This window comes from Lissotriton helveticus, chromosome 1_1 (assembly GCF_964261635.1).
Source record: "Lissotriton helveticus chromosome 1_1, aLisHel1.1, whole genome shotgun sequence".
NCBI lineage: Eukaryota > Metazoa > Chordata > Amphibia > Caudata > Salamandridae > Lissotriton > Lissotriton helveticus.
Genome location: NC_136057.1, coordinates 1,356,638,128 through 1,356,658,499, shown reverse-complemented (window position 1 = coordinate 1,356,658,499; position 20,372 = coordinate 1,356,638,128). Strand labels below are relative to the sequence as shown.

Genomic DNA, 20,372 nt, shown 5'->3' with positions numbered 1-20,372 from the left:
CCTACTGATCCGTGGGATGATTGTCATTCCCATGCCTTCACCGCCTACACCGCACCCGTCCGATTCTCCGCCTGAGGATATTGGCGGATTTCACAACATTATGCAACGTGCGGCTACCAGGTTTGAATTGCCTGTCACAGTGGAGCAGTCTGACTGCTTTTTACACGACTTTAAGGAGGGATATCGGAGAATGACCAGGGCTATCCCAAGAATTGACTACATATGGAAGGAGGGCCTCAACATCATGAAGACACCCGCTTCCATTCCGGCAGTCCTTCCAAGAATTGAGAAGAAGTATCGCGCGCCACTTGATACTCCATCTTGTTTAATAGGACACCCTCGGCCGGACTCGGTCATTTCTCAAGCGGCGCAACAAAGGTCCAAGAACCCTTCAGCTCCGATTTCAACGCCACCTGACAAAGAAGGCAGGAGACTGGATGCAATAGGAAAGAAGTTCTCTGCAAATGCAGCAGCCTCCATTAAGGCAGCTAATTCGTTAGCAATTCTGGACCGTTATGCCAGACAATTATGGTCAGATCTGTCAGAATTCCTCGATCTGATTCCGGAAGACCGCAAACATGAGGCACATAAAATTGTACTTGAGGGAGAAAGGGCGGCATCGGAGATCATTGATTGTGCCCTTGATATATCTAACACCAATTTTCGACAATTAGCGGGAGCAGCAGTCCTCAGACGTCAAGGTTGGCTCAAGGCCTACCTCCTTCAGACCTGAGGTCCAAACGAAGATTTTGGACATGGCGTATGAGGGGGGACTCACTCTTTGGCAAACACATTGATGATGCTTTGCTGGCTATCAAAACATATACGGACACTGCCAAATCATTAGGTACCCTGCAGTACAGAAGGGGGTCCTTTGGAGGAATAACCACGGCCTCGCGCTCCTCTAGAGGGAATTATTCCAACCAGCAAAATCGACAGTACCAGTCACAGTACAAGCAGCCGTACTATCGGTCATCCTACAGGCAGCCTCCTTCTGGTGGTTTCTCTCGCCAGGGAGGTAAACGGCGCTCGAACAATCAAGGGCGTGATACCAACAAGCGCCAATGAGCTTTGCCGGACGTCAGTCATTCATCCTCCCCTGCCAGTGGGCGCGAAGACTTCCGCCTTTTTTCAACAATGGCGGAGCATAACTTCGGATCAGTGGGTCCTGGATCTTGTCAGGAATGGACACACTCTGGAGTTTTTGCAAAAACCACCAACAGTGCCGCCCTGGGGTCCGCCTACCCCTCGTCTTCACTTATTGTTCAAAGAGGCCTTAAAGATGCTACACAAGAACGCGATAGAACGAGTTCCCTCTACTCAGAAAGGGAAGGGGTTTTATTCTCGCTTATTCCTCGTAGACAAAAATTCAGGAGAGTGGCGTCCAATTTTGGATCTGCGCAAGCTCAACAAATATCTGAAGAAACAGAGTTTTCGCATGGTAACACTAACAGATATTCTGAATTGTCTCAACAAAGGGGACTTTATGGCTTCTCTGGACCTGGAAGACGCCTACTTCCACATCCCTATCCATCCAAAACACCGCAAATACCTGAGGTTTGCTGTGGCTGGCGTCCATTTTCAAGTCAAGGTGCTCCCATTCGGCCTGAAATCAGCACCGAGGATTTTTACCAAGTGTTTAGCCCCGGTAGCGGCCATGCTGAGGTCTCAGGGAATGCAGGTGTTCCCGTACCTCGACGACTGGCTCCTAAAAGGACCATCAAAGAACTCCACAAAAGAGGCAGTCAAGAGTACCCTTTCTCTGTTCTCCAATCTGGGACTGACCCTCAATGCAAACAAATCTCAACTCCAACCCCGGCAGGAATTAACCTTTCTGGGAGCGGTGTTGGACACACGCCAGTGCAAGGCGTTCTTGACTCAAGAGCAGCAAACCAAACTGTTAAACCTGGCAACACAGATTTTTGCAAGACGGTCTCTTTCGGTCCGATCATTTGCTTCCCTTCTAGGGATGTGCTCATCTGCAATCAGTCTCATCCCCATGGCAAGACTCAGAATGAGGCCACTGCAGGAAGAATTACATCGGCAGTGGAAGCAAGCGGACGGGTCGTTCGACGACCGCATAAAAGTTACATCCAAGATGAAGCAAGCCCTTCTTTGGTGGTCAAAGAAACACAATTTGTCACCAGGTCTCACATTTCTCCACGACATACCGGAGTTCACCCTGACAACGGATGCTTCCATGGAAGGTTGGGGAGGTCACCTCCAGGACCTTCAGATTCAAGGGCGGTGGTCTCATCAGTATCAGCAGAAACATATCAACAGCCTGGAGCTGAGAGCCATTTTTCTGTCCCTACAAGCCTTCCTTCCGCGGATTGCGAATTCGTCAGTTCTGGTGCGCACAGACAACACCTGTAACAGAGGCGACTATAGCTAGATGGTTGTCATCTACAATTCTCTTCTGTCACGAAAAAGCTAACAAACCTTTAACAAGAAAGGTTAAAGCGCATTCCACCAGAACGATGTCAGCGTCGACGGCCCTTTTCGCTGGAGTGACGCTGGAGAACATTTGCCGCGCTGCTACGTGGAAAAGTGTGCACACTTTTACGAAGCACTACTGTTTGCAGTCGGCAACTCATGATGACACAGCGGTTGGAGAGGCGGTGCTGCGGCATCTCCTTCACTAAGGTTAGATTTCTTATATATGTATTTCATTGCACTGTTCTAATATTTTCAAATGCTGTCCTATTCTATAATGTACTATATGAAGGTTTTGTAATGCATATGTTATGTTAACATGTTTGTGCTCTATAACCTTCCAGGTTGTGTGGGGATGATTATGCTTTATTTTGTCTCCCACCTTCCTCTAACGACAGACATGATGTCACTGCTTGCTACTCTGATTCAGGCATGTGAATCTATGAAAGATACCCCAATACTGGATAAGAAAACAAGTTACATACCTGTAACTACAGTTATCCAGTATTGGTATCTTTCATAGATTCACATGCATCCACCCTCCTCCCCGGCAGGGCAGTTCTTTTTTTATGGATACTTACTTATCACTTGTGCTGGGAAAATCTGAGGAGAACTGCCTGGGCTGGGAAGGTTTTAGAGGGTGAGGACAACTGATTGTCCGAGACTATTTTCAGGTCTTTTTACATAATGAGGTAGATAGGCTGCTAAGTTTTGGGCCTAGTTATGCCTTTTAGTCTTTTCCAGCCTACTACAAAGAATTTTTAGGCACTGCTATGGTATATATTTTTACCGTGGGACTCCCGCCTCGACGAAGGGGAATGTATTATTCAGGCATGTGAATCTATGAAAGATACCAATACTGGATAACTGTAGTTACAGGTGTGTAACTTGTTTTCTTATCCTTCTCTTCTAGGGGTATACTCCTCAAAGTCATAAGTAACCCACCCTCCTCCCCGGTCGGATACTTGTTATGTTATGTTATCAGCACCTTTATAGCGCACAGCTGCCCCAGCAAAGGGCGTCCCGGCGCTTTGGATAGGCATAAAAGACATAACACAAAAGACATCAGAGAATCAGAGGGCAGGAAAGCGAAATGCTAAAGTACAGAAGGGAACAAATGGGTTTTGATAGCCCTCCTGAAGTCAAACAACTCATCCAGTGCACGAATTTGGGATGGAAGTGAGTACCATAATTTAGCAGCTAAGACACGGAAGGATCGTCCTCCGGCTCGGCAGAGCTTGAACCGTGGGACCACAACCAGGTTTTGACCCAAAGACCTTAGGGAACGAGAAGGAACATAGGAAATGAGAAGATTCTCAAGGATCTGGGGGGAGGACAATTTGAGGATCTTAAAAGACAGACATAAGGTCTTAAAGTCAATCCGTTGTGCCATGGGCAGCCAGTGTAGCGTCCGGATAGTTTCTTTCACGGAGCAGTACCTCGGTAGACCCACCAGGGCTCTGTCGTTATAGTAGCACTCTCCCTCTTTAGTATCACTACACATATGTGAGAAAGTGCCCCCTTTCTGCATGGTTGCCCAACTTTTTGCTATATTGCTAATGTGCTTTGACGGAGTGTGCGCTGGGCTCCTGCTAATCAGGTACCCCAGGCCTATGCTCTTTCCCTAAAACTGCATTGAAGCCTAAACCCCATTGGCATATCTGGCCACAGGTCAGCACTGGCAAATGGTACCACAGGTACCTAGAGCACTGTACCAGAGAAGACCTCTAAGGGCTGGAGCACTTATTGTGCCACCCTTAGAGATCCTGTACTATTAGACTCACACTCTGCCTTTGCGGGTTGCGTGCTTGGTGCAGAACAAAGTGAACAGTCAACATGGCACACATCTCCGTGTGCCAAGCCTACAACCCACTGCCCTGGCATAGGTCAGTCACCCCTCTAGCTGGGTGCACTATACCAGTGGTGAGGGTACAGGTGCATTAGCCCTGTACCCCTACAGTGTCTTAGTCTATTCTTAGACATTGTAAGTGCAGTGCTGCCATTAAGAGTATATGGTGCTGGGAATTTGTCATTCCGTACTCCACAGCACCATAATGGCTATATTGAAAATTTGGAAGTTTGCTATCAAACTTCTCAGCACATTAAACCCACACTGATGCCAGTGTGGGATTTAATGAACAATGCACAAAGAGGGCATCTTAGAGATGCCCCCTGAAAACTAACCTACCACTAGTGTCCAAACTGAGTGGCTGCTTTCAGCTGCCACCACCAGACATGTTTCTAGACACCTGGGTTGAGAGCCTGCTGCTCTCTGGGGCCTGAAACAATGCACATCCTGGGATGAGGTGCTAAGCCTCCTCCCTCAGGATGGGTAGAGTTCTTTATTTAATTTACATACATATGCATGGACATCTCTATTCTTTATTACTACTCCATTCTCATCCTCTGCGGCAAACAATCTAACAATGGAGTCGATGCACATGCGCACTAGCATCGAAAGGAGGAGTCACCTACCTTGTGACTGGAAGACTTTGTCGAAGAAAAATAAAGTTCAAACATCCGGACCCTACACTAGATGGCGAGCTATGCTCAGCAGGTGAATCTACAGCTCTACATGCCAAAAACAATTACATACTGGGTAAGTAACATTATCATTTCTGTTCTACTCCATTCTTCCTCTCACCCAGTGGGTTAAATAAACAGTATAACAATGGAGTCCTGCTATGCGTATCCAAGACCAGAGTAGGAGTCATAGAGACCCTATGAGTTGAATGAATTATTTAAAGATATACAAGTTGCAATCGTCCAAGCTCAATGTGCAGAGCATGTGAATCTACAGCACTACTTGCAAGGAACAGCTGCTTATAGGGTAAGTAGCATAATCTTTGTTTCATATGCAGCTACTGTGAGGGCACCAGAATGCCTGGTGGCCATCAATAGAGCTGGGTGAGGGGTAGGAGTGCAAGAAACTTTTTTTGTCTATATTATGCACCATATTAATTTGTTCTTTCTTTTCCTTTATTTCCCTTTATTTCCTGTGACCCCACTATCCTTCCATTCTTCCCTCCTATTTGATCGTTCTATGGCTTGTTCCTGTGTTTGCTGTGTTCTTGCTCTGACTCGTGCTCTTTGTCCCCGTTCTCCTTGTTACCTTGTATTTCTCCTCTCCCCGTTCTCTGCCTTTTTCCTGTGCTTTTGCACTCTTCTGTTTTCACTTTTCTTTACTCTTGATACTTTTAACTCCTTTGCTCTTTTCCCTTCCCCTCTTGACTGTCTTTATGCATTGTTTTGTTTGTTTCACTCATTCCTAATGCACCCTTCTCCCCTTCCTTCATCCTTCCTCACCTCAACTTCAGGCCTGTCAACTCCTGCTTCAACAGCAGCAGCAACAGCAACACCTGCTCCAAAACCAGAGAAAAATCTCACAAGCCGTCCGGCAGCAGCATGAGCAGCAGGTACATGGACTTGGGGCACATTTGCGGAGTGGGTGGCGGTTGGATTAAGGCGTTGGTGAGGGCTTAACATACAAGGGCTTGTATGTACCCACCTTAAAAGCTACAGGCAAATAGTTTTTCAATATCTGCTAGTGGTAGGAGCTTGTAGGTACATTTGCTTTCAAGAATTATGTATCTTATGGTATGTTTGTGAAGCATTCCTTGTTAGCATTGTACTCTAGCCACATTCTCAGAGGTCTTTTAATTGTTTCAACCCTGAGCTTTCACAAAGCAGATGATGCATGGTTTAAAAAATGTGTTATAATCCCATCCTCCTTAATAAAATCATCAGGGCTTTTGTACTTAAATGTTACTAATAATCGATGGATATAGATTCAATAAAACATCTTTTTTTTGGGATGGATATTTCTAACCGTAGATTCTATACCTTGAAATGTTGACCATTTACCAGACTGGAGCCAGATGCCTATTTTGGATCTTGAACCAATGGTAGCTCAGCCGATGCCGCTCTGCGAAAATTACAAAATCGCAACTGGTTGTCATACATCGCCACCGCCATCCCAGACGGCTACAAAATCCAGAGGAAGGACCGCACCCACCGACCAAGAGGGGGACTTGCCACTGTTCACAAGACCGCTCTCCGACTCTCCACCTCCAGCGACAACCATTCCAAAGCAGGACACCTCCATTTTCAGATCCTTTCCAGCCCCAGGATCATGCTACACGGCACCCTCCTCTACAGACCACCAGGACCCTGCACCCAGCCTGCAACAACCATCACCAAGCTCTCTGCCCCCCACGCCATCACCTCCACCGACTACATTCTACTCAGGGACCTGAACTTCGACCTAGACCCAGTCACCAGCACTCATCAACCTCGCCAACCTGGGACTGAAGCAACTCGTCAACACACCCACCCACAGAGCAGGTCACACACTCGACCCCATCTTCGCAGGAGGAGCAAACATCCGCTTCATTTACACCACCCAGCCCCCCTGGACGGACCACCACTGCGTCCACTTCACCTTCAACTCCACCACCGCACTCAAGACCGCCATGACGGAACTGGAGCAAGGTCACAAAAGAACACCTCAACGCCACCCTGAGACAGACACAGACAGACACACACCCCCACACCCACCCACCCACCCACCCACCCACCTGGGAATTTCACAGCTGGATCTCCTGCGCGGATAAGCTCGCACCACTCCGCCCCACTGCCAAGCAACGACCGCTGAAGGCGGCCTGGTTCTCCACAGAACTCCAAGAAGCCAGACGCACCTGCAGATGCCTAGAATAAACCTGGTGGAACCAGAAGACTACAGAAGCACGGAGCAACCACAAGAACTCCCTGAAGGAATACCACCAGCTCATAAACACCAAACGGACCTTCATGAAGGGCAAAATCCAGACCAACGCCAGAGAGCTGTTCAACGTCATACAACAGTTCGCAAGACCCCCATGCGAAACCACAGATGTCACACCCTCCCAGGATCTCTGCGACAAGCTCAGCTCCTACTTCCATCGGAAGATCAAGGACCTCTACGACAACTTCAGCGAACCAGCTCCAGACACCACCCCCTTACCCACCACCACCGACAAACCGACCATCACATCTTGGGACCCCGCCACCACCGAACTCCTCTCCGCGACCATGAAGAAAACCAACTCAGGAGCCCTGCCCACCGCACATATTCCACAGAGCCGCTACCGCCATCGCACCAGAACTTGGTCGCGCCAACAACACGTCCCTCACATCCGGCATCTACCCAGATGAATGGAAACGGGCGGAGGTGAAACCCCTCCTCAAGAAACCAACGGCCAACCCTACGGACCTGAAAAACTACCGGCCTATCTCTCTACTCCCCTTTGCGGCCAAAGTCACTGGGAGACTCGTAAACACCCAGCTGACCGCCTTTGTTGAAGGAAACTCCATCCTAGACCCCTTCCAGTCCGGATTCCGCAGCAACCACAGCACCGAAGCCGCCCTCCTAGCCACTACGGACGTCATCTGCAAACTACTGGACCAAGGACACACGTCTGCCCTCATCCTGCTAGACCTCTCCGTGGCTTTTGACATCACACACTCCCAGCCAAACTTCACGACACCGGGATACAAGGATACGACCTCAACTGGATCAAATCCTTCCTCTCCGGCAGAACCCGAGGATCAGACTCCCTCCTATCCGCTCCGAACCCACAGACATCACCTGCGGAATACCCCAGGGATCATCTCTCAGCCCTACGCTCTTTAACATCTACATGGCTCCCCTTGCTACCATCGTCAGACAGCATGTGTAAGAAAGTGGCTCTGTGTATATACTGGACCAGAGTAAGGTACAGTGTGCACAGAGTCCACTGTCCCCAGAGGTATGGCAGAGGCTAAAGTTGGATATAACCCTACTCTCCAAAATGGTAGCTTGGTCTAGCAGTAAGGCAGTGTCCGAGGATAGTGTAAAGCATTTGTTGTACACACTTCAGTCAGCAAGTGGTCTCACACACTCAAGAACTGAACTCTAGGCCAATTGTTTTGTATATAAAAATATATAGTTGTTTATTTTAGAACCACAAGTAGGTATCATAAATACTTTCTCAGAGTGATATGATGCAATAGAATACTTTCTAATAGCAATAGACTTTGGAGTGCAATAGATACAGTTGTTGCAATATGCAACACAAGTTAAACACAAAATAACATTGAGCTCAATGGGAAATTTTAAGTAGATGCAATAAAATCACTTTACAAATGTTTTTCATACTCTGGGCTGGATCCTGGAGTCAGCCCTGGTGCATTTCCTGTAAACAGTTGAAAGAAATTGTTTTTGTTACACAGGCGATTTGTAAGGACTAGTTCGAGGCATGTGGGCTGCTGAATTTATATCTTTGCATAGATCGCCGCCTAGTGTTTGGTCCGGATGATTGCACATTGTTGTCCTGGAAGAGTCTTCGAAGTATCACGAGATAGGTGGCTCCTCCATTGGACTACAGTGCGCATGGGCATCCTCTCCATCCTCAGATTGTTTTTTTCCGCCATTGGGTTCGGATGTACCTTCTCGACTCAAGTTCGGAATATACTTTAAATACTTTTCGCAAGGCCAAAAGGCCTTCGGGCCGTCTGTATTGTCTCTCGTTCGGTGCCCAGTGCTTCATCCAGTTCTTCGAACAGGACATCGAAGGCCGTGTGGTCTTCCGACAGCTAGGCCCCGACGAGCGTCGACGATGAAACGGAGCCCGTTCAAGAGATGCCCCGTCTGTAACTCCAAATACCCTCACATCGATGTGCACCAAGTGCCTATCCCCGGACCACGACGAGGCCAGCTGCATGGCCTCTGCCAAGTTCCGGTCCAAGAAAACACTTTGACGCGCCGCAAGGCAGTCGGCCCAGCAAACGGCGCCAGACCCAGAAGATATCTTCCAGGCAGACGTCGTCGAGGGCGCCCATCATGAGGATCCAGACCAACAGTCGGACCCTGCGTCGGAGCACGACTCACATTATAGTGTGGACGGAGAACAAGACTACGTCCATGAAGAAGACATCGTCTAGGTAGGAGACGACGCAGACGCCATCCGAGCCGTCGATGACGACTCAAGCGATGAGCAAGGCCCGTCCGCAATCGCGGGGGCCGATACTGACACTATACTCTCTAAGGCTCAGGTCGAGGCATCGCCGGAAGGCCTTAGCCAAGATCTTTACCCGCATTCTTCAGCCCCGCTTCCAGGCCCGGCTAAGAATACTTCTACAGAGCCATCCGTCCATCCGCCGCTTTCGGCAGCGAAAATAAAACCGAAACCGACTGGAACTGTATCGAAACCGAAACTGCATACGTCAGTCATCGGATCGACGGCTACGGATTCGTCGGCTCCGACACGCTCTAAGTGTGTCCTTAACCCTTCGGAGTCACGAGGGGGCGTCGACCCGAAACGTGGGACGCCGAAGCCTGTCTCTGTCGTCAAGCATGTCGCTCTGACGCTGTCGACGTCCACGCCCAAAGCTGGCGACGCGGGCACGGAAGTCAAGGCTCGAAAGTCTGTCGATCCACAACTTTCAGCCTCGGCGCCGATCTCCAGCAAGGCCTTCGAGTCGAAAGGTGCACCCGACCCGAAGGAACACGTTGCGTCGAAGCAAAAAGGCGCACCGACAGCTCGAATCGACGCAAGGCCGCAAGCAGCCCAGTGATGCTAAAACGTTAGTCGGATCGAAGACGGCGACACACTCAAAACAGGTCAGCTCGTCTCCACTGGTTTCGAAGCCTATTAAATATGGACTGCCCCCAACCGCTCGACCGAAGAACGTCGAGCCACAGGAGAGCACCGACACTACCAAGAAGGTGTCTGTAGTTTCGAGGCGTCAGTCCACTGAAGGGATGTATTCTTCAAACCACCCTCCTATGACAATCAGTCAAAACTGTTCAACGACTTGGATACAGGTAGACTCACCATTTACAAACGAAAAATAGCTCCAGAACATCCTTTGGAGTCATACAAAATCCCTCTAAAAAGAAAGACTCTACGACCTCTCCTGTTCTTTCTGAGCCTGTGGAGTCCTATGAGCAAGACTACTCTTACTCTCCCACACGCACCTATGAGGATATAGGCGAGGGGTACAATGAAGAGGAGTTCAATTATCCTGCTGACACAGATCAAGATGACCAGCAAACTTGGACTGACCCTGTTGACCCTGGTGAGCCACAAACCATGCCCGACGTTCATTCCTATACCATCAAAACCTCGCCAACTGAGGATACTGCTGCGTTTAACGCTCTGATTGAACGGGCAGCCACAAACCATGATGTGGACATGCATGCTGACCCAGTAGAGGAGGACTTTTTATTTGAAACTTTCTTAACATCGGAAAGATCAATAAAAACATTGCCTATGCTAAAAGGTGTCCTATGCTAAAGGGTGTCCTTAAACACGCTACTGACATCTTCAAGGAGACCACAAGGGCACGGGTTGTAAACCCTAGAATTGAAAAGAAGTACCGGCCTGCACCTGTGGGCCCTACATACATCAAAGGCCAGCTCCCGTTGGACTCCCTCCTAGTGGCTAATGCTCGTAAAAGGGCAAACTCTCAAACCAGTGGTGATGCTCCTCCTCCGGACAAAGAATCCAAAATCTTTGAAGCATCTGGCAAGCAAGTAGCAGCTCAAACAGCGAATATTTGGAGGATCTCCAACAAACAAGCCCTATTAGCCAGATATGATAGGGCACACTACGACACGTTAGAGCAGCTGCTACAACACCTGCCTGAAGCTTATAAGGAGGGAGGAGAAATGCTGATACAGGAGGGGAAATTAATTTCAAATGCGTCCATCAAGTGTGCGCTAGATGCAGCAGACACGGCAGCTAGAGCCATAAACACAAGTGTGATGCTTAGAAGGCATGCCTGGCTACGCATCTCTGGTTTTAAGCCAGAGATACAAACTACTTTACTCAACCAGCCGGTTAACCCAGATTTTCTCTTTGGCCCTGATGTAGACACAACCCTTGAGAAAATTAAAAAAGACACTGAGACAGCAAATTCCATGGGGGCTCTGCAGTCACAACAGTTCAGGGACGGTTCCTTTCGTCGCTCCGGTAACAGGGGAGCCTCCAGAGGTCAAGCATCGCAGCAAGCCCAATACAACAAAGGGGGCTCGCAAAACACCTATAACAAGAACAATAGGGGTGGATATCGTGGGAACAGCACCAAAGGCAGAGGACGTGGAAATAATAATGCCAGATCCTCCGCCACCAATAAACAGTGACGTCTTGTCACTGCCCCCTGACCATATAACACCAGTCGGGGAAGACTCCAGCAGTTCCTGCCGGTCTGGGAAGGCATAACCACAGACAGGTGGGTGAGAGACATTATACAACACGGCTATTGTCTAGAACTAACCTCCACTCCACCCAACATACCCCCACGGCACCGTCCTATGTCCGCAGAGCACATGCACTTATTGCAGCAAGAAGTGCTCAGCATGCTGCGAAAAGGGGCCATAGAACTCGTGCCTTTAAATCAGCAAGGTACAGGGGTGTGCTCACTGTACTTCTTAATCCCAAAAAAGGACGGGTCTCTCAGACCCATTCTAGACCTCAGACCCCTGAACCACTACATCTTGTCAGAACATTTTCACATGCTGACCTTACAACAAGTTCTACCATGCTCAGTCAGGGAGACTTCCTAGCAACCCTAGACCTAAAAGACGCATATTTCCATATTCCCGTTCACCCAGCACACAGGAAATATCTCAGGTTCACCATAAACAACCAGCATTACCAGTTAAAGGTCCTGCCTTTCGGGGTCACTACTGCCCCCAGGGTGTTCACCAAGTGCTTAGCAACAGTGGCGGCACACCTAAGGAGACAACACATCCACGTCTATCCTTATCTGGACGACTGGCTTATTCAGGCACAATCAGCCCAGCAAAGTGTGCCAGCCACATGTCCCGCACAATTCACCTCCTACACAGTCTAGGATTCTCGCTGAATTACCCGAAATCGCACCTTCAGCCCGCACATGTGCAACAGTACCTGGGTGCGACAATCAATACTCTGACAGCGACAGCGCACCCAAACTCTGCCAGAGTCAACCGCATGCAATTGCTCATCCAAACGTTCAGGCCCCAACACTCGCTCCCAGCGCAAGTGTTCATGCAGCTAATGGGCATGATGGCCTCCGCATCTTTATAGTCCCCCACGCCCGGCTACACATGCGTCCGCTTCAAGAGTGCCTAGCACAACAGTGGAACCAGGCTCAAGGACATCTAAAAGACCTAGTGTCGGTGACCGGTCGTGCATAAAACTCTCTGCATTGGTGGAACACACAAAACCTTTGCAGGGGACGACCATTCCAAGAGCCTGTGCCACAGATAGTGCTGACAACGGACGCATCTCTCCAAGGTTGGGGAGCGCATGTCCTCCATTATACAGTACAGGGACTGTGGACAGCGCAGCAGCAAAAGATGCATATCAACCTATTAGAGCTCATGGCGATTTTCATGGCAATGAAGGCCTTCAGGCTGCATCTGTGCAACAAAGTCGTGCTGATCCGGACAGACAACATGACTGCCATGTATTACATCCAGAAGCAGGGAGGCACACACTCTCCGCAATTGTCTCTTCTAGCCCAGAGCATGTGGAAGTGGGCCATTCAAAGGAACATGTTCCTCATGGCGGAACATCTCCCAGGCAAAGACAACCAGATGGCGGACCTGCTCAGCAGGCACAGCCACCAGATGCACGAGTGGGAGATACACCCCTCAGTGCTCCAACCATATTTCCAGCAGTGGGGTCATCCAGAAATAGACCTATTCGCCACAAAGGAAATCGCGAAATGCCAAACCTTCGCCGCCAGGTTCCCACACCCGCAGTCTCAGGGCAATGCGATATGGATGAACTGGTCAGGCAGATTTGCGTACGCTTTTCCTCCAGCACCACTCATACCGCTGGTGGCACGCAAACTGCGGCAGCACTCCATGACGCTCATCCTGGTTGCTCCAACATGGACACGGCAAGCGTGGTACACCACGTTCCTGGAACTTTCTGTAGTGCCTCACCAACGGCTACGACTCAAGCCCAGTCTTCTCACTCAGAACCGTGGAGACATTCAGCACCCAGATCCGCAACAGTTGAACCTTGCAATATGGCTCCTGAGGTCATAGAATTTGGCTACCTCAACCTGCCCCCTGACTGTATGAACATAATCAAGGAGGCAAGAAGACCTACAACCAGGGCATGCAATGCCGCCAAATGGAAGCGATTTGTCATTTACTGGTCTCATAATGACATAAATCCGCTAGATGCATCCACGCAAAATATGTTATTTGTTGCACCTATACAGATGCAATCTGGCATTTAGTTCCATTAGGATACATTTGGCCGCGATGGCAGCTTATCTTCAAAACAGACAGCATCTTTCTCTTTTTAAAGTGCCAGCCATTAAAGCTTTTCTGGAAGGACTCAAGAGAGTTATTCCTCCCAGACACCCTCCTTCACCTGTCTGGAATCTAAACATAGTTCTCACCAGACTAATGGGTCCACCCTTTGAACCTCTTCACTCTTGTGAGATACATTTTCTAACATGGAAAGTGGCTTTTCTAGTGGCAATCACATCGCTAAGGAGAGTTAGTGAGCTTCAAGCCCTAACTATCCAAGAGCCATTCATACAGATTCATGCTAATCTGGTGGTGCTGCGTACCAACCCGAAATTCATACCTAAGGTGGTGTCGCAGTCTCAGGGCAATGCGATATGGATGAACTGGTCAGGCAGATTTGCGTACGCTTTTCCTCCAGCACCACTCATACCGCTGGTGGCACGCAAACTGCGGCAGCACTCCATGACGCTCATCCTGGTTGCTCCAACATGGACACGGCAAGCGTGGTACACCACGTTCCTGGAACTTTCTGTAGTGCCTCACCAACGGCTACGACTCAAGCCCAGTCTTCTCACTCAGAACCGTGGAGACATTCAGCACCCAGATCCGCAACAGTTGAACCTTGCAATATGGCTCCTGAGGTCATAGAATTTGGCTACCTCAACCTGCCCCCTGACTGTATGAACATAATCAAGGAGGCAAGAAGACCTACAACCAGGGCATGCAATGCCGCCAAATGGAAGCGATTTGTCATTTACTGGTCTCATAATGACATAAATCCGCTAGATGCATCCACGCAAAATGTTATTTGTTGCACCTATACAGATGCAATCTGGCATTTAGTTCCATTAGGATACATTTGGCCGCGATGGCAGCTTATCTTCAAAACAGACAGCATCTTTCTCTTTTTAAAGTGCCAGCCATTAAAGCTTTTCTGGAAGGACTCAAGAGAGTTATTCCTCCCAGACACCCTCCTTCACCTGTCTGGAATCTAAACATAGTTCTCACCAGACTAATGGGACCACCCTTTGAACCTCTTCACTCTTGTGAGATACATTTTCTAACATGGAAAGTGGCTTTTCTAGTGGCAATCACATCGCTAAGGAGAGTTAGTGAGCTTCAAGCCCTAACTATCCAAGAGCCATTCATACAGATTCATGCTAATCTGGTGGTGCTGCGTACCAACCCGAAATTCATACCTAAGGTGGTGTCGCAGTTCCACATTAACCAAACCATAGAACTGCTCGTTTCCTTCCCAAATCCACACTAGGTAGCACACAGAGCACTGCACACGCTAGATGTCAAAAGAGCTCTCCTGTATTACATAGACAGGACAAAGGATTTCAGGAAGACTAAACAACTGTTTGTTGCCTTCTCTCCACAACACAAAGGCAACCCCATTTCAAAGTCGGGTATAGCCAGATGGATCGTTAAGTGCATTCAACTCTGTTATCAGAAAGCAAAACGCACATTAACAGTTTCCCCAAGAGCGCATTCCACACGCAAGTTAGGGGCATCCATGGCTTTCCTAGGTAACATTCCTCTAGAGTATATATGTAGAGCAGCCACATGGACCATCATACACACATTCACCAAACACTACTGCGTGGATGTACACTCCAAACAGCAAGCTGCTGTAGGTCAGGCTGTTCTCAAAACTCTTTTTCAGACTGCTGCAGCTGGCACGGGCAACCGCCGCTAAGGAGGATACTGCTATTTATTCTATGCAAAGATATAAATTCAGCAGCCCACATGCCTCGAACGGAATATGCTACTTACCAGTATGCATCTGTTCTTGGCATGTAGGGCTGCTGACATTTATATCGGATGCCCTCCTCCCCGGTGCCGTCGCAGCTGTAGCACTCAGAATTAATCTCTAGCATGTACATCACTTACTGTATCATACTCCATCCCTGCCACAATGGCGAAAAACAATCTGAGGATGGAGAGGATGCCCATGCGCTCTGTAGTCCAAGGGAGGAGCCACCTATCTCGTGATACTTCGAAGTCTCTTCCAGGACAACAATGTGCAATCATCCGGACCCAACACTAGGCGGCGATCTATGCAAAGATATAAATGTCAGCAGCCCTACATGCCAAGAACAGATGCATACTGGTAAGTAGCATATTCCTTTGTACGTTTTGAAAATCGACACTTGGAAGAAATTCTGGCAAAAACCAGGCAATGTATTCCTATGGAGGAAAATAGGGTTAACAGTAAATCACGGTTATAATTACTTTTGAAGGTCAGTGCTGGGCACACAGATCCAGTACTAGGGTCTCTCCTGATAGCAGGTGAGTAATTTCGTTTTTGCTGTTCGGACTATTTTTAAGGAATATTTGAAAGTTTCAAAACTCGACAGAAGAAATTCTGAGTGAAACCCAGCCAATGTTACCCTATGGAGAAAATCAAGTTATCGGTCTTTGGGTAAGTACTCGGCTGGCAGAGTTACGGTTCTGGGGGTAGAGTCAGGGGTCTCCCAGGGTCAGGTAGGTACAGTCGTTACACCCTTAGCAGCACAGGGGCAGCCGGGTGCAGAGTGAGTAGGCCCAATGTTATCCTATGGAGGATAGGGGGCCTTTAGTGGGTGGCTGCTAGCAGGCAGGCCCCGCGGCTGTGGGAGCTGAGTTCCCCGTCGAAAAGAGTCCCGTTCAAACTCCTCACGCCTACAAAGCCCTCAACAACATCGGACCCAAATACCTCAACGAGAGAGTCTCCTTCCACGCACCCAACCTCGTCCTGACAGAAGCCCCCCGCATTCGCAGAAACAAAATCGGAGGTAGAGCCTTCTCCTACATCGCAGCAAGGACCTGGAACGAGCTCCTGGTGGTCATCAGACGCTTCCCCACCCTGAACACCTTCAGGAGGGACCTCAAGACCTGGCTCTTCAACTGATCCAAAGCCGCCTCCCCCCTAAGCGCCTTAAGACCCTCACTGGTGAGTAGTGCGCTATATAAACCCCAGATTGATTGATGCAGCCTGATTCTCATCCTGTGCCTCTACAGTGTCACAACTATTAGCAAAGGCGCCGTTATCTTTTTGTTTCGGACTTTGTTCCTGTGCCAGAGCTCACCAGGATATTGATGGTGAAGGGGGTGGCTTGCTCTTTATTTTGGTTATGCTTTATACCTGGATTCTACAGAAAATGCGTAACTATGCCTCGAGGTCTAGCTCGTCTTCCATGAGAAGTGGACTACATCCCTGGGCCTAATGCAACCTACATTCCTGGGTCACGTCACTAAAAGGCGAGGTCTCTTGAGAGGCCATGCTGTGCGTCCTTTGAACACCTTTGGCTGCCTCATGTGTGCCTTCGGGCCTTAAGGATCTACAGCAGAGCTTTCCAAACTCTGTGTCGGGACACGTTACTGTGTCGGCTTCCGTCTGTGGGTGGGACGAGGACAAGATGCAGTCTGTTCATCATGCAGGCAGTACCTGTTCCTGTGGAAGGCTGGATGTGGGAAAGGAGGAGCATTGCGCTGCCGTTCTCCCTTCCGGATGTAGCTGAAGTATAAAATGCACTGCTCGCGTGTTTTTTTTTTTTTTAAGTAAGTTTTCCTCCATTTATTTCCCATATTTTAGTCAAACTTGACTTGAGATTTAAAGGTCATTGATTCTGCTGTTTTTCACGTAGCAGTATTTCATGCCCGAAAAACAATCTATGCTTGGGTGCCATTTGTCAATATTGAACATGGTGTGTTGCATGTTTTATCTCAAATGCATTAGAAATGCGGTAAGTGAGAACAAATGCACGGCCTAATATCGGGCGCCGCCGCTGCTCCGGACATAATGGCTCGTTAATGTGCAATTTATTATTCAAGGTACTAATAAAGCACTGGGTAATGTAGCCTTTTTCAATACTTCTGCATTGTTTCCTACTGCTCATGCCTCACAAGACAACCACTCTGCTCATAAAAAAACACTACCAGTCTAAACATGCCTCGCTGTTTATCAGCATTTCCGCTATCTAAATGTGCATTAGCAACAGAGTCCTACAGTCCAACGTGGGCAACAAATGTGGAGATCAGATTTACACCAACCAAATTTAATTCAAGGGAAACGTGTAACTTGAACAAAGACTACAACAAAACATGCCATGTTTCTATTGTTTCACAGAGCTAAGTACTTCTCCAGAAGTTTGAGAAGTGGTGGGTGGGTACTCCATAGCAGATCACAAAGATTTTTATCAGGAAAATTATCCGTTCTTTCAAGTCTGTATATAGAGGACAGAACTATTTCATGTTGCAGAATAGCATCTTTATTATTTAATGTGGAACATAGACAGCCGACACGTGTTTCGTACCCTCTTGGCGAATTGCGCCGGGGCTTTCTCAAGGCTGTAAGGGAAGATGAATAGATTGTTTAGATGTAAGAAAAGATAGCAGTTGACCCCAAGAGGAAAGAGAAAGTCACCTAGAGTTGAAATTTTTTTTTTTATATTGGATTATGTGAAAATATTTTGGCGTAAAGGCCTTATCTAGACCGTGCAGTGAAAGTGTGTCTTGTCTCAAGTCAGTAGGTTATGACTTACATTCGTAGTGAGACAAGACAGAAAAAGAGAGTGCAAGAAAAAGTGCGAATCATGAAAAGAAGGATCAAATGATTAAAAACAATAAAGAAAAAAATAAAGAAAAAAGTGCGCTTAAGGAAATATCTCGATGTTCAGTGTTACTTTAGCAACCCAGAAAATCGCCAAAAGTGCCCAACCAGAATGGTGTGATAGGACATAACCAAGAAATAATAGCATGATCAACAATATACAGTAATCATACCTAATTTAACATGTATTGGACATATAATTATGATTCCCAATTTTTTCAAAATTCAGGGAGTGCAATACTCATGGAGCAGAGGTTCTTCTTTAGGTTCTGATAAAAGAATTGTATATACAAAATGTTTGTAACCAAATTTTGTGTCCTAGCATATCATGCAGATCATACAAAATTACAACAAAAACATTAAAACTTCACAGGTTATTATATTACAAAGGGCAATTATCAAATGGATACTTTTCCAATTAAACATTTCCCAGTCATCATTATTAGCATGGAGATACGTGTCCTTTTTTCTTTCATGTACATAATCATCTATTAATCAAAACGCGTATAGTCACATTGTGGGCACCCACCTGGTTAAAGGTAATACTCATGTCAAAACGCGAACTATTTGGACAAAAGCCAGCTATTTTAACGGAACACATCGAATGCAAGACCGGCAGTAACAGACATATCGTCAACTCGCAGTGTTCATATCTGTGACGACTACATGGGAACATCCGGGTTACCGGTGTGTTCGGGTCCCACAAAACGGAACCAAAAAATAATGCGTGACCTAAGATAACAAGCATTGGAAATGCAATAGGTCTCGCAGCATTAGAGTTAGTGCTTTTAGAATTGTTTATGGGTTTTTTGTAAATCTTTAGCATTTTTGTTTCCTGTAGCCAATGCTAAAGAATTAAAAAAAAAAAGCCATAAACATTTCTAAAAGCTCTAACTCAAATGCTCCGAGACCTATTGCACTGTGTGAGGGTGAGGGGTTGAGGGTGAGTGAGGGTGAGTGAGGGTGAGGGTGAGGGTGAGTGTGAGTTAGGGTGAGGGGTTGAGGGTGGGTGAGGGTGAGGGGTTGAGGGTGAGTGAGAGTGAGGGTGAGTGAGAGTGAGGGTGAGTGAGGGTGGGTGAGGGTGGGTGAGGGTGAGTGAGGGTGAGGGGTTGAGGGTGAGTGAGGGTGAGGGCGAGTGAGGTGTTGAGGGTGAGTGAGGGTGAGGGGTTGAGGGTGAGGGTAGGTGAGGGGTTGAGGGTGAGTGAGGGTGAGTGAGGGTGATGCTGAGGGGTTGAGGGTGAGTGAGGGTGAGGGGTTGAGGGTGGGTGAGGGATTGAGGGTGAGTGAGGGTGAGGGGTTGAGGGTGAGTGAGGGTGAGGGATTGAGGATGAGTGAGGGGTTGAGGGTGAGTGAGGGTGAGGGGTTGAGGGTGAGTGAGGGTGAGGGGTTGAGGGTGAGTGAGTGAGGGTGAGGGGTTGAGGGTGAGTGAGGGTGAGGGGTTGAGGGTGAGTGAGTGAGGGTGAGTGAGGGTGAGGGGTTGAGGGTGAGTGAGTGAGGGTGAGGGGTTGAGGGTGAGTGAGTGAGGGTGAGTGAGTGAGGGTGAGGGGTTGAGGGTGAGTGAGGGTGAGGGTGAGTGAGGGTGAGGGTGAGTGAGGGTGAGGATGAGTGAGGGTGAGTGATGGTGAGGGTGAGTGAGGGTGAGGGGTTGAGGGTGAGGGTGAGTGAGGGTGAGGATGAGTGAGGGTGAGTGAGGGTGAGGGTGAGTGAGGGTGGAGGGTGAGGGGGTGAGGGTGAGTGAGAGTGAGGGTGAGTGAGGGTGAGGGGTTGAGGGTGAGTGAGGGTGAGGGGTTGAGGGTGAGTGAGGGTGAGGGATTGAGGGTGAGTGAGGGTGAGGGAATGAGGTTGAGGGTGAGTGAGGGATTGAGGGTGAGTGAGGGTGAGGGATTGAGGGTGAGTGAGGGGTTGAGGGTGAGTGAGGGTGAGGGGTTGAGGGTGAGGGGTTGAGGGTGAGTGAGTGAGGGTGAGTGAGGGTGGGTGAGTGAGGGTGAGTGAGGGTGAGGGAGGGGGTGAGGGTGAGGGAGGGTGAGTGAGGGTGAGTGAGAAAAAAATAAGAGCAGACAGTGC

General features: G+C 48.5%; 1 protein-coding gene across 13 annotated transcripts in view; it reads left to right on the top strand.

The window, feature by feature from the left end:
* TNRC6B (trinucleotide repeat containing adaptor 6B) overlaps positions 1-20,372 on the top strand; it is a 1,174,734-nt gene that overhangs the window by 845,007 nt on the left and 309,355 nt on the right. For all 13 annotated transcript variants that reach the window (XM_078683361.1, XM_078683372.1, XM_078683380.1 and 10 more), the window contains one exon: positions 5,754-5,852. In XM_078683361.1, the coding sequence (XP_078539487.1) occupies positions 5,754-5,852 (99 nt within the window). The remainder of the gene's footprint in view (positions 1-5,753; positions 5,853-20,372) is intronic.